Source organism: Thalassophryne amazonica, chromosome 5 (assembly GCF_902500255.1).
Source record: "Thalassophryne amazonica chromosome 5, fThaAma1.1, whole genome shotgun sequence".
NCBI classification, from domain to species: domain Eukaryota; kingdom Metazoa; phylum Chordata; class Actinopteri; order Batrachoidiformes; family Batrachoididae; genus Thalassophryne; species Thalassophryne amazonica.
The window spans coordinates 125304961-125319888 of NC_047107.1; the positions used below are offsets into that span (position 1 = coordinate 125304961).

At 40.2% G+C, this 14928-nt stretch overlaps 2 protein-coding genes across 3 annotated transcripts in view; both read right to left on the bottom strand.

Moving 5' to 3' along the window:
- Positions 1-291: 291 nt before the first annotated feature.
- Positions 292-12158, bottom strand: zbtb26 (zinc finger and BTB domain containing 26). Of its 2 annotated transcripts, none has more exons than XM_034171287.1 (2): positions 12106-12158; positions 292-1988 (listed from the first exon to the last, which is right to left on the bottom strand). In XM_034171287.1, exon 2 carries the CDS (start codon positions 1952-1954, stop codon positions 647-649), a length of 1308 nt encoding a protein of 435 aa, XP_034027178.1. In that variant the 5' UTR covers positions 1955-1988; positions 12106-12158; the 3' UTR covers positions 292-646. The 2 variants fall into 2 exon arrangements, with proteins under 2 accessions (XP_034027178.1, XP_034027177.1); XM_034171286.1 differs by having other exon boundaries at positions 12091-12143.
- A 181-nt stretch (positions 12159-12339) lies between these two features.
- Positions 12340-14928, bottom strand: part of susd1 (sushi domain containing 1) — a 40414-nt gene continuing 37825 nt past the window's right edge. Inside the window, exons 13-15 of the mRNA XM_034171289.1 lie at positions 14745-14784; positions 14006-14099; positions 12340-12408 (exon numbers count right to left, since the gene is read on the bottom strand). Of these exons, the coding sequence (XP_034027180.1) occupies positions 12390-12408; positions 14006-14099; positions 14745-14784 (153 nt within the window). The 3' untranslated portion in view covers positions 12340-12389. The remainder of the gene's footprint in view (positions 12409-14005; positions 14100-14744; positions 14785-14928) is intronic.

Genomic DNA, 14928 nt, shown 5'->3' on the forward strand with positions numbered 1-14928 from the left:
TTTTCAGAATCTCAACTCATGTAAATTATTTGTTTTTTTTTCTGTTCTTTCCATTTCTTTTGTTTAAGAAATTCTTGTAAAATCTGAATCACCCCTCTGAGTCTGGTCTGCTTGAGTTTTCGTCAAGTTTGTCCCTTACCACTGTCATCTGTGTGCTTGCTCAGGGGGGCTGGTAAGGTTAGACCTTACTTGTGTGAAGCGCCTTGAAGCAGCATTGTTGTGATTTGGTGCTATACAAATAAAATAAACTGAATTGGATATTAGGGGATGTAGGTGATCTGAGCTGTTTTATTTATTAGTTCAGTGGTTCTTGTTTTGAAAAAGTCTGAGAAACACTGATCTAGACGGACATTACAAGGAGTGAAGCGCCAAGCGAAGCAGAGCATCAATATGTTTTTGAAACATGCTGATGATAAACACTGAATGGAGCAATGGCTACCAGCTGTTGACTTGGAGCAGACGGATTCTCATCAGTCCAAGTACGCTGTGATCGGACAGAATCTGAACTTTGAGGTTGGAGACGTACAATAACGCAACACATGAATAAGGCCAAAAGTGTCACCTGTGGGGGGGAAAAAAAAAAAAAAAAAAAAAAAATCTCTGCTACGGCTACCAAAGGGATTTAGACAATCTGGTCTACAGAGCCTCACATTCGTCCAAAATCAAAGTCAAGCCCTCCGTCATGGAGGCTGCCTTCATTTGCATTGTCAAAACTGTTCTTCCCATGGATTTGTTTGAGGTGCTTGCGTAGCACAGGCTTGTGAGCAAACACCATGTCACAGTAGTTGCAGCGGTGAGGTTTATCCCCACTGTGCAGGTTTAGATGATCCAGCAAGGAACACTTTTGGGTAAAAGTCTTACCGCAGATTTTACACTGAAAGGGTTTGATGCCTGCGTGGACACGCATGTGCCGGTGCAGGTTGCCCTTTTGAGTGAAGGTCTTGCCACACAGTAGGCACATGAACAACTTATGCATCTTAAGGTGGTTGGCATAGTTCTCCAGCTGGCGGAAAACCCGGGCACACTTTGGACACTGATGGTACCACTGGAGAGGCTTGTCGTAGTTTCTCTGGTGCCCACTGTGTTTCTCTGCTGGAGGAGATGCAGATGGTGGGCTCAGTGGGTAGCCAGACATTGGCGGAACCACCACCTCGCTGCCACGGCTATCTACAGTGGAGTTGATAAGGGAGTGTTGCGGCTCAGGAGAGTGGAGAGCAGCAGAGGGGCTGGTAGGAAAATGGCCGCTGATGGAGTTCTCTGGTACGTCAGAAACAGATTCCACCTTTACTATGGCAATATCGTTGTCTTCTGTACTCTGCCTAGAATGCCTCCCCAAGATCTGGAGGGGGTTTTTTGGTTGCACAATAACGTCGTCATCCTCCTCCTCCTCCTCATCATCAATATTTTCATTGTCATTACCCTCCACTTGCTCCAACAGTCCCACCTCCTGATGGACGTTCTGCACGTGAGATCGAACTTGTTCTCTTGAAGGATGGGAGCACAAACCTTCATCTTTCTTCTCTTTCCTTAAATTCACATCCACCTCCAGCAGACGCGGTGCCTGGGGTTTGATGAACTTACTGAGAGCTTGGGTGCACTGCTCTACAATGTGACCCATTTGAAGAAAACTGGCCACTGTCAGATAATGGACCAACTCCAGTTCAGGAAACTCCAGTTGGCCCGTATAGCAGGACAGCAGCAGCTGCCGCCCGACCTCAGCTTCCTGGTTAAGGGAGATCTGGACTTCCCCAGAATCCTGCTGAAGGATAAACTGATCCCTTAGGAAGGAAGAGCCAGCGGCAAACACCACCTTGTGACCTGGGACCTCCAACTGGTTAATGCGTACAGTGACATCACAAAAGCGTCTCTGGTGACGTAAGAGATTCATCTTCTGCAGCATGGAGTCACCGAAAGTGGCAAAACGAAACTGTAGAATCACCTGGTTTTGGGCCATCGTGCACCTCAGACCAGCAACAACAGTAGGAGACCTGTGTAAGTCGGAATGAGATCATGTTGTCAATTCTAAGAAGTCACACAGTGGAAAATGTGTTACTATTATTTTTTTTTTTTTTTTACACATATCAATTGAGAAAAATAAATTTAGGGGAGTCAGTAAGTTGCTGCACGCACGCACGCACACACAACTAACGTAACTTTACTTCAAAACAGACATTTCTAGTTAAACATGAAACTTGCATCAAAGAAGTAACTGATGAATGTGCATTTGTAAGGATTTTTATTTGGAAAACTACCCCGTGTAAAACAAGCATGAGCTCTTTTTCTGCTATGACATACAAAAGCTTCTTTTGTTATCTTCCATGCTGGGCTAGACGCCTCATTTCTATTGGCCCCGCGAGCATTCGTCACGGTGGTATGTGGTCAAAGCTGAATTTGCTTTGTGCTGATGATGCGCGGTGGGTGTGTGTATAATAGAGCAGCGTGCAGCAATGGTGCCTGCAGTTTTGCTTGGCACCAGCTTCTGAGTCATTTTTGGTGTGAAAGGTCTTCAAGAGGTTAGTTTGCCAAAAGCATGAGGGTACAATGCCCCTGTTTAGAAAAACATGTAGGTATCTTACAGGGGGAACTGCAATGTAGTGTTCCTAGGGAAAAGTCCAGGAGGGCAATTCAATGGCAACGGAATTACAACAGCAGCAAAATCTGGACATACTGCATCTAATGACTACAGATTAGGTCAGACTGTAATTCTGTTACTGTAGAACTGCCCAGGATCCAGCATCAGGGTTAAACTGTGATTGAGGCACAAAACGAGTGGAACTTCCTTTAGAACTGGAGATTACACTTGATATATATACTCAACAAAAATATAAACGCAACACTTTTGGTTTTGCTCCCATTTTGTATGAGATGAACTCAAAGATCTAAAACTTTTTCCACATACACAATATCACCATTTCCCTCAAATATTGTTCACAAACCAGTCTAAATCTGTGATAGTGAGCACTTCTCCTTTGCTGTGATAATCCATCCCACCTTACAGGTGTGCCATATCAAGATGCTGATTAGACACCATGATTAGTGCACAGGTGTGCCTTAGACTGCCCACAATAAAAGGCCACTCTGAAAGGTGCAGTTTTGTTTTATTGGGGGGGATACCAGTCAGTATCTGGTGTGACCACCATTTGCCTCATGCAGTGCAACACATCTCCTTCGCATCATCCGTGAAGAGAACACCTCTCCAGTGTGCCAAACACCAGCGAATGTGAGCATTTGCCCACTCAAGTCGGTTACGACGACGAACTGGAGTCAGGTCGAGACCCCGATGAGGACGACGAGCATGCAGATGAGCTTCCCTGAGACGGTTTCTGACAGTTTGTGCAGATATTCTTTGGTTATGCAAACCAATTGTTTCAGCAGCTGTCCGAGTGGCTGGTCTCAGACGATCTTGGAGGTGAACGTGCTGGATGTGGAGGTCCTGGGCTGGTGTGGTTACACGTGGTCTGCGGTTGTGAGGCTGGTTGGCTGTACTGCCAAATTCTCTGAAACGACTTTGGAGACGGCTTATGGTAGAGAAATGAACATTCAATACACGAGCAACAGCTCTGGTTGACATTCCTGCTGTCAGCATGCCAATTGCACACTCCCTCAAATCTTGCGACATCTGTGAGATTGTGCTGTGTGATAAAACTGCACCTTTCAGAGTGGCCTTTTATTGTGGGCAGTCTAAGGCACACCTGTGCACTAATCATGGTGTCTAATCAGCATCTTGATATGGCACACCTGTGAGGTGGGATGGATTATCTCAGCAAAGGAGAAGTGCTCACTATCACAGATTTAGACTGGTTTGTGAACAATATTTGAGGGAAATGGTGATATTGTGTATGTGGACAAAGTTTTAGATCTTTGAGTTCATCTCATACAAAATGGGAGCAAAACCAAAAGTGTTGCGTTTATATTTTTGTTGAGTATATATATATAGGGTGTCTAAAAAAAAATGTACCCCAAAGTATTTTGACAGCATAGAAAAACCAATCAATATCAATATTTCCTGGTATTCATATTTCAGTGTACTTTTGGGTACTTTTTTTTGGAGACACCCTTTATATAGCCATCATAGTTGATCTGTGATCCATATGGGCCTGTGTTGAAAAATGCTTAAAAAAGCCACATCACAACTCAAAAAATTAAAAATAAAAGTCTCACTTCTGAATGACACCAAAAAATGTGCACAAATAATCACTAAAAATCATGAAGTGTTGATAGTTTAAAAAATCCTGAACAATAAAAGTTGATAAGTCTGAGTGGTGTCCAAAAAATGAGGTGGGCTTCATAGATAATTGGCAAAGCTTCTGGGGAAAACCTGGTCTTGTTAGGAGAGACGGCATCCATCCCACTTTGGATGGAGCAGCTCTCATTTCTAGAAATCTGGCCAATTTTCTTAAATCCTCCAAACCGTGACTATCCAGGGTTGGGACCAGGAAGCAGAGTTGTAGTCTTACACACCTCTCTGCAGCTTCTCTCCCCCTGCCATCCCCTCATTACCCCATCCCCGTAGAGACGGTGCCTGCTCCCAGACCACCAATAACCAGTAAAAATCTATTTAAGCATAAAAATTCAAAAAGAAAAAATAATATAGCACCTTCAACTGCACCACAGACTAAAACAGTTAAATGTGGTCTATTAAACATTAGGTCTCTCTCTTCTAAGTCCCTGTTAGTAAATGATATAATAATTGATCAACATATTGATTTATTCTGCCTTACAGAAACCTGGTTACAGCAGGATGAATATGTTAGTTTAAATGAGTCAACACCCCCGAGTGACACTAACTGCCAGAATGCTCGTAGCACGGGCCGAGGCGGAGGATTAGCAGCAATCTTCCATTCCAGCTTATTAATTAATCAAAAACCCAGACAGAGCTTTAATTCATTTGAAAGCTTGACTCTTAGTCTTGTCCATCCAAATTGGAAGTCCCAAAAACCAGTTTTATTTGTTATTATCTATCGTCCACCTGGTCGTTACTGTGAGTTTCTCTGTGAATTTTCAGACCTTTTGTCTGACTTAGTGCTTAGCTCAGATAAGATAATTATAGTGGGTGATTTTAACATCCACACAGATGCTGAGAATGACAGCCTCAACACTGCATTTAATCTATTATTAGACTCTATTGGCTTTGCTCAAAATGTAAATGAGTCCACCCACCACTTTAATCATATCTTAGATCTTGTTCTGACTTATGGTATGGAAATAGAAGACTTAACAGTATTCCCTGAAAACTCCCTTCTGTCTGATCATTTCTTAATAACATTTACATTTACTCTGATGGACTACCCAGCAGTGGGGAATAAGTTTCATTACACTAGAAGTCTTTCAGAAAGCGCTGTAACTAGGTTTAATGATATGATTCCTTCTTTATGTTCTCTAATGCCATATACCAACACAGTGCAGAGTAGCTACCTAAACTCTGTAAGTGAGATAGAGTATCTCGTCAATAGTTTTACATCCTCATTGAAGACAACTTTGGATGTTGTAGCTCCTCTGAAAAAGAGAGCTTTAAATCAGAAGTGCCTGACTCCGTGGTATAACTCACAAACTCGCAGCTTAAAGCAGATAACCCGTAAGTTGGAGAGGAAATGGCGTCTCACTAATTTAGAAGATCTTCACTTAGCCTGGAAAAAGAGTCTGTTGCTCTATAATAAAAGCCCTCCATAAAGCTAGGACATCTTACTACTCATCACTAATTGAAGAAAATAAGAACAACCCCAGGTTTCTTTTCAGCACTGTAGCCAGGCTGACAAAGAGTCAGAGCTCTATTGAGCCGAGTATTCCTTTAACTTTGACTTTCTTTGCTAATAAAATTTTAACTATTAGAGAAAAAATTACTCATAACCATCCCAAAGACGTATCGTTATCTTTGGCTGCTTTCAGTGATGCCGGTATTTGGTTAGACTCTTTCTCTCAGATTGTTCTGTCTGAGTTATTTTCATTAGTTACTTCATCCAAACCATCAACATGTCTATTAGTCACCATTCCTACCAGGCTGCTCAAGGAAGCCCTACCATTATTTAATGCTTCGATCTTAAATATGATCAATCTATCTTTATTAGTTGGCTATGTACCACAGGCTTTTAAGGTGGCAGTAATTAAACCATTACTTAAAAAGCCATCACTTGACCCAGCTATCTTAGCTAATTATAGGCCAATCTCCAGCCTTCCTTTTCTCTCAAAAATTCTTGAAAGGGTAGTTGTAAAATCAATCAATTTTATTTATATAGCGCCAAATCACAACAGTTGCCCCAAGGTGCTTTATATTGTAAGGCAAGGCCATACAATAATTACGTAAAAACCCCAATGGTCAAAACGACCCCCTGTGAGCAAGCACTTGGCGACAGTGGGAAGGAAAAACTCCCTTTTAACAGGAAGAAACCTCCAGCAGAACCAGGCTCAGGGATGGGCAGTCTTCTGCTGGGACTGGTTGGGGCTGAGGGAGAGAACCAGGAAAAAGACATGCTGTGGAGGGGAGCAGAGATCAATCACTAATGATTAAATGCAGAGTGGTGCATACAGAGCAAAAAGAGAAAGAAACACTCAGTGCATCATGGGAACCCCCCAGCAGTCTAAGTCTATAGCAGCATAACTAAACGATGGTTCAGGGTCACCTGATCCAGCCCTAACTATAAGCTTTAGCAAAAAGGAAAGTTTTAAGCCTAATCTTAAAAGTAGAGAGAGTGTCTGTCTCCCTGATCCGAATTGGGAGCTGGTTCCACAGGAGAGGAGCCTGAAAGCTGAAGGCTCTGCCTCCCATTCTACTCTTACAAACCCTAGGAACTACAAGTAAGCCTGCAGTCTGAGAGTGAAGCGCTCTATTGGGGTGATATGGTACTATGAGGTCCCTAAGATAAGATGGGACCTGATTATTCAAAACCTTATAAGTAAGAAGAAGAATTTTAAATTCTATTCTAGAATTAACAGGAAGCCAATGAAGAGAGGCCAATATGGGTGTGATATGCTCTCTCCTTCTAGTCCCCGTTAGTACTCTAGCTGCAGCATTTTGAATTAACTGAAGGCTTTTCAGGGAACTTTTAGGACAACCTGATAATAATGAATTACAATAGTCCAGCCTAGAGGAAATAAATGCATGAATTAGTTTTTCAGCATCACTCTGAGACAAGACCTTTCTAATTTTAGAGATATTGCGTAAATGCAAAAAAGCAGTCCTACATATTTGTTTAATATGCGCTTTGAATGACATATCCTGATCAAAAATGACTCCAAGATTTCTCACAGTATTACTAGAGGTCAGGGTAGTGCCATCCAGAGTACGGAGTAAAGCAGCTAACTGATCATCTGCAGAGGAATGGTCTATTTGAAGAGTTTCAGTCAGGTTTTAGAATTCATCATAGTACAGAAACAGCATTAGTGAAGGTTACAAATGATCTTCTTATGGCCTCAGACAGTGGACTCATCTCTGTGCTTGTTCTGTTAGACCTCAGTGCTGCTTTTGATACTGTTGACCATAAAATTTTATTACAGAGAATAGAGCATGCCATAGGTATTCAAGGCACTGCGCTGCGGTGGTTTGACTCATATTTATCTAATAGATTACAATTTGTTCATGTAAATGGGGAATCTTCTTCACAGACTAAGGTTAATTATGGAGTTCCACAAGGTTCTGTGCTAGGACCAATTTTATTCACTTTATACATGCTTCCCTTAGGCAGTATTATTAGACGGCATTGCTTAAATTTTCATTGTTACGCAGATGATACCCAGCTTTATCTATCCATGAAGCCAGAGGACACACACCAATTAGCTAAACTGCAGGATTGTCTTACAGAGAAAGACATGGATGACCTCTAATTTCCTGCTTTTAAACTCAGATAAAACTGAAGTTATTGTACTTGGCCCCACAAATCTTAGAAACATGGTGTCTAACCAGATCCTTACTCTGGATGGCATTACCCTGACCTCTAGTAATACTGTGAGAAATCTTGGAGTCATTTTTGATCAGGATATGTCATTCAAAGCGCATATTAAACAAATATGTAGGACTGCTTTTTTGCATTTACGCAATATCTCTAAAATTAGAAAGGTCTTGTCTCAGAGTGATGCTGAAAAACTAATTCATGCATTTATTTCCTCTAGGCTGGACTACTGTAATTCATTATTATCAGGTTGTCCTAAAAGTTCCCTGAAAAGCCTTCAGTTAATTCAAAATGCTGCAGCTAGAGTACTAACGGGGACTAGAAGGAGAGAGCATATCTCACCCATATTGGCCTCTCTTCATTGGCTTCCTGTTAATTCTAGAATAGAATTTAAAATTCTTCTTCTTACTTATAAGGTTTTGAATAATCAGGTCCCATCTTATCTTAGGGACCTCATAGTACCATATCACCCCAATAGAGCGCTTCGCTCTCTGACTGCAGGCTTACTTGTAGTTCCTAGGGTTTGTAAGAGTAGAATGGGAGGCAGAGCCTTCAGCTTTCAGGCTCCTCTCCTGTGGAATCAGCTCCCAATTCAGATCAGGGAGACAGACACCCTCTCTACTTTTAAGATTAGGCTTAAAACTTTCCTTTTTGATAAAGCTTATAGTTAGGGCTGGATCAGGTGACCCTGAACCATCCCTTAGTTATGCTGCTATAGACTTAGACTGCTGGGGGGTTCCCATGATGCACTGAGTGTTTCTTTCTCTTTTTGCTCTGTATGCACCACTCTGCATTTAATCATTAGTGATTGATCTCTGCTCCCCTCCACAGCATATCTTTTTCTTGGTTCTCTCCCTCAGCCCCAACCAGTCCCAGCAGAAGACTGCCCCTCCCTGAGCCTGGTTCTACTGGAGGTTTCTTCCTGTTAAAAGGGAGTTTTTCCTTCCCACTGTCGCCAAGTGCTTGCTCACAGGGGGTCGTTTTGACCGTTGGGGTTTTTACGTAATTATTGTATGGCCTTGCCTTACAATATAAAGCGCCTTGGGGCAACTGTTTGTTGTGATTTGGCGCTATATAAATAAAATTGATGATTGATGATAAGTGCACAGGTGAAGGATAAACTACAGCTGCCTGAAGCCTGTGCTCCATTTCAGCCCTTAGCCGCGGCCATGTTGTTGCTACGTCATCACAAGAACAGCACCTGCTGATTCAAGCCCAAATCAAATGTAAACACAGCGAAGGATCGAGCTGTGTGATACTTTTTTTTTGCCAGCTCTTTGAATACAGTTAATGTACTGTACGTTAGTAGTGTACAGAGCCTTGAAAGTGTCATCACAAAATGTTTTGCATGTGGAGAGAATGTTTGCATATTTTATGACATTGTGCGCTGTTTTTACTATACTGTGCGCATGTTTTACTATACTGTATGCATGCTTTATTATACTGTGCCCTCATTTTACTATATTGTGTGCACGTTTTACTATATTGTATGCATGTTTTATATTTTGCGCTCATTTTACTATACTGTATGCACATTGTTATATTGTGCACTCGTTTTATTATTTTTGCGCTCATTTTACTAGACTGTATGCACATTTTATTATATTGTGCGCTCATTTTACTAGACTGTATGCACGTTTTATTATATTGTGCGCTCATTTTACTATACTGTATGCACATTTTGTTATACCGTGCGCATGTTTTACTATACTTAAGCGTTCCGACACGTATAAAAAAAAAAACTGCATCACTGACCCAAACCACTCGGTGGAAATGGGGCTGTCAGTAGCCTCTAAAAAAACATAAATGGGACTATTAAGATAATGGTTCCGGCACTGACGACACTTCCTGTTTCTTCTACCAACGTCAGTAGTCGCTGGGAAGTTCTTTGTTTTTAGTGGCGGGCTGTTCAAAATCTGAATATTTATCTCTTCAGTAATTGCGCTCCAGGAAAGGATAAATTTTGAACTGTTGTTTAATTTTAGTCTTAAATACACAAACAAAATTTACATATCGTGCCACCTACACTTTAACCCTATTCAGGACTTTAGTAAGCACAATACAGAGAAAGCAATTGCCATGGGGTCCAATGGACCCCAAAAGTCCTGAATAGGGTTAAAGGAAAGCTTAACATGAAGTGGTTCAAAACAAGGAAATTGGTTCCATATAATGGTGTGATTTTGCAATGGAATTTGTTGCCTTTCCAATGTCTTGTAAATACCATAGAGCAGTGGTTTTCAAACTGTGCGGCGCGCCCCCCCAGGGGGCGGGAGGGATGGGTATCACGAACCGGTTCTTTTTGAGGATCATTAAGAAATTATTTAATCCACTGACATCAATAGCCTTTTCACTTAACGAGTCCCTTATCAGTCCTTCACAGCGCCTGTTGTTTTTGAGGGCATTTTATCTGGAAAATGATAATTTATTTACCTTGATTACAGACCCTGCAACGGGTGTGTAATCAACCACTTCTGTAATGGCTCTGCTTTGAAGCTTGAAAGCAGTGCTCCATTCCGCTGCTTTGTTGGTTCATTGCTTCGCTGCTCTTCAGAAGTGGCAAGCCCGCTTCTTAACCCCTCTCAAAGCCATTTAAAAATGTCAATCGCGAGTCACTTTTGTGTGGATTAAAGTCACTAACTGGGACTCTTGTCTTGTTGGAGGAAAGAAATGAGAATTGTCCTCCATTCCGTTTGCACAGCTTCAAACGCTGTGCGGCTCTCTGCCGAGACAGAGTCCAGTCAGAATTAATAACTTCAAAGCGAATCCCTGTTTTAAATCAAATGACACCTCTTTCAAACGTTGTAACACAGACAACACACTAAAATGTTTTTTTTTTCCCCTCCCAAAATGAGACGTCCTGCGTTCTTCATAAATTACACTGGTGTTGACTTGCAGCGCAGCCGGCTGTAAGAGCTCAGCGGTATGGAGTTAGATTTGTGCCATTTAAAATGTTTGAAAAGGGTGTAAAATCTGTTAAAGAATAGACAGTTCTTTAAAAGCATTTTTAAAATGTTTACAAAGACTATAAAATATGTAAATGCATAGACAGTTTATTAAAAACATATTTTTAAAATGTGTTTAAGATGTGTAAAAGAATAAAAAGAAACACAAAGATATTGAAATTGGGTGTATGTGTGTCAGTGGTGGGGCAGTTATTCTTCTCTGTGGGGGCTCACTCTCCCACACTCTGAAAACCCCTGCCATAGACTATATACTGGACAAAGCCTGTAAGCATGTTTATTTGTACTCTAACACAGAATCCTGTGGGAAAGTGGTCTGTTTTGGAACCAGCGTCAAGCGGCTAGTCAAGGAACTATGACTTCTGCATCAGGGCACAAATTCAGGCTCGAGTATTGCAGCTTGGTGAATGCTCAATTTGTTTATACTGTGTGACCTATGACCCTGAAGCATAAGAAGCTTTACACGTGCAATGGCAACAACAGCCAAATAACTCGAAGAAAACAATTTTGAAAGAGGTAAATCAGATAAAACTGACAAAATCATGCGATTTGCAGCCACAAAAGAATGGTATTTTCACTGATATGTTTTTAAACTGTTTAATGAATAAAACAGTTATTTTTCCTTTTGATCACCTCGTCTGTCATACCCACTGAACTAAGTAGTTATACCCCTTGCATGGTGGGACCCCGTGATCAAACCCCATTCAGAAAAGTCACAATTTAAGACAACCACATTATATTAGTCGCAAATCAGTCTGAACGGTGGAAACAAGTACAATCAAGTTAATAACGTTACACGTCGCTAAAAACGACACATATCATCAGCCGAATTAAATACGATCGTGACAACTAACGTTACATTGCTTTACTAGTTACATGCTAATGGCAAGGTTTACCACAACCAAGGCGAATTAAAAATCAACACTTTTTCAACGGGGAATGGCGGTCGGTTCTATTTCACAGCCCATGGCCGCATAACGATTAGTTTAGAAGTGTCAGTGCTTCCCTGCAACGTTAACATTACGAATACAGCTATAACCAACGATCTGTTTAAAAATACAACCGCGCTAACTTTTGTAACATTAGCGGTTGGATACAAAAGAGAAAGGAATGTCAGTTCGATCAGCTGCTAATGTTAGCTAGCCGTAACCTAGCTTGCTAAACTTTAACGCTCGACGCTCCAACAACATTTTCGTAAATACCACAAGTGAATTAAAATACTTATTGGAGTATTTCGTAACGTGTACCTGTTGTACACAGACCTGTTCAGAATGGATTCTCTTCTTGGGCTCTAGAATCTCCGTCCGGATCTGATCCTAATGATCCGGATGTAAAGCCAGAATTAATGAACCAGCAGACGCACACGCGCGCACGCACACGCTTACATAGGGAAAACATTGAAATAATACAATACATACAGCAGATCAGAAATTATTTATTTTTTGTAAACATTTTTTTTAATTTTTTTTAAAGTGTAGAAAAACAATGATTTTTTATTTCATCAATGAAACTGATAAATAAAAAGACGAATCATCAGTGCCAAAGATCACGTCTTCTTAAGAAACCTGGAAAAAAAACAAACAAACAAAGCAATCAGGACTTAAATATCATTACTGCATGGTTTGAATTATAGTACAAAACATTATTAGATATATGGTCTGTGTGGATGATAAAAAAAAAAAATCAACATTAAAATCAAAGTATTCAGGACCCCCCCCCCCCCCCCCCCCCCCAAGGAAAAAAGAAAAACAAAACAATACTTTTAATTTGATGTTAAACAAATGTCAAATCTTTCTTTACTGTAAGTATGAATGGGTCTTTCTCAAAAATAGGATGTTTCTTCCACAACGTTGTTTTACGTCTTCTAAAAACATTATATATGATAAACTGCTGCTGATTTGCCAGAAGACAATGTATTTATGTATTTATCTGTTAAACGTAACTGTAATTTAACTGATAATCTTCTTTAATCCTGCACACTATATCCACAACCAGTTAGTCCTCAGTTTTCATGAAAAATTATGTTTACATTTCTCTTCCTCAAGTTACAACCTTCTCTTCTGCTCATGCAGCTTTACTTCTGCAATGTTCCAATTTTCTATTTGAAAAAAAAAAAAAAAAGAAAAAAAAAACCCTCTATATTTCTCATAATATTACAATGTTATTGTTATACCTAGGTGTTCTTGAATTCATAAAGTTATAATCTTGAAATGTTGAATTCAGTCTAAAAACGGCTCTAATTTTACTAATGGTCTGTTGAAATTGTAGACAGTAAACAACTTGACATCACTGGAAAGCTGGATTTTATCCAGTGGGAATTCCTTGATGTTATTTTTGTCACCAATTAGAATTGAACGGAAAATAAAATTGTATATTTCACTTACTCTGGTATAACCGAGCAAGAATTGGCTATTATTTTCTATAATTTCTATAATGGCTATAATTTGAACAGTGTTTCTCAGTTTGTTCTCCTTTACTTCCCAGGCCCTTTTTCAAATTTCCACAAAACTTGGTGTGTGGACGAAGGTCAACCCATACAGGATTAGTTTTGGCAGAGGTCAAGGTCATTGGGGTCCAAGATTAAAAAAAACAAACAAACAAACAAACAAACAAATATTTTTCCTTCACTTGAAAGTCCACCAAAGGTGACACACATATGCAGGTGTGTTCTGGAATTGCACAGGTCAAATTTACCAAAGGTCAGTCTTTGTGGTGAAGGTCATATCTGCCAGTCTGTTTCTTGACCCTGTCCTCAGGTCCTTTAGCTGATTTCTACATACTTTGTATATCAGTGAAGGCCGACCTTGAAAATGCTCTTAATTACTTAATTTTTGTAAAGGTCAAAGAATCTGATTTTCAACCTGATTAGGACCTAATGTGGCACACACACACACACACACACACACACACACACACACACACACACACACACACACACACACACACACACACACACACACACACACACACACACACACACACACACACACACACACACTTTGGTAGATTCCAGAATTGTTCTGACAAGGTCAGCCAGAAGATAATCATCTCTGAGAAGGTTACTGTGGTCAGATTGTCAGATTGCTGCCACCCTTATGTCTTCATACCCCCAGGTTCTATTGCCTAATACTGTATAACATGTTAAATGTGTTCATTCCATACCAGCTGTAAGCGTATCCTCCGAAAATGACTGAAGCAACAAGTCCTATTGAAGCAGCAGCAGACAGCGCTGAAACCTTCAGAATGTAGTTTGTACCTGAAACAGGGGACAACATTATACTTTAAACAGTTTATTTCACTTCATTAAAGCTCTTTTCTCTTGCTGTCCATGGCATCCCTTACCAAAAAGTAGTACATGCAAGTATGTTTCAAGTATACTTCCAGTTTACTTTTTATATACTTATCAGTACTATTTTTTGGTAAGGGGTCTTCTAAAGGCTGGGAATGAACTCCTAAAATTTGTGTTCGTAATATAAATATCTTATGCACCACTAACAGTGAACGTTATCCTATTTGAATTTAGATGTTTTAGCTGATGAAATAAAGCATTTCATTTTAAACAATGACTCACTATCTGTATTATATCACATTGTACAGTAATACATATATGGTAAATGGACTGCATTTATATAACGCTTTTCCACCTGCATCAGATGCTGAAAGTGCTTTACAATAATACCTCACATTCACCCCCAATGTCAGGGTGCTGCCATACAAGGTGCTCACTACACACCGCGAGCAACTAGGGGAGTAAGGACCTTGCCCAAGGGCCTTTAGTGATTTTCCAGTCAGGCTGGGATTTGAACCGAGGATCCTCTGGTTTGAAGCCCAACGCCTTTAACCACTAGACCAAATGTATGGAATATAATAGTACATGTGAGACTAATCTGAGAGTGATTACCTTTTATTTTAGCCCACAGAACACACGAACTTTTTATATCCTACAAGAAAAAGTTAGAAGGAAAGATTCAGGTCATTTAACAAAAATATCTGAATATGTGCTGCACAGTGCTTTTAAATAGTATTCATACATTTTAATTTCTTTAGGTCATTAAAAAAAGTAATTCAGTCTTCTCTTCAATAAA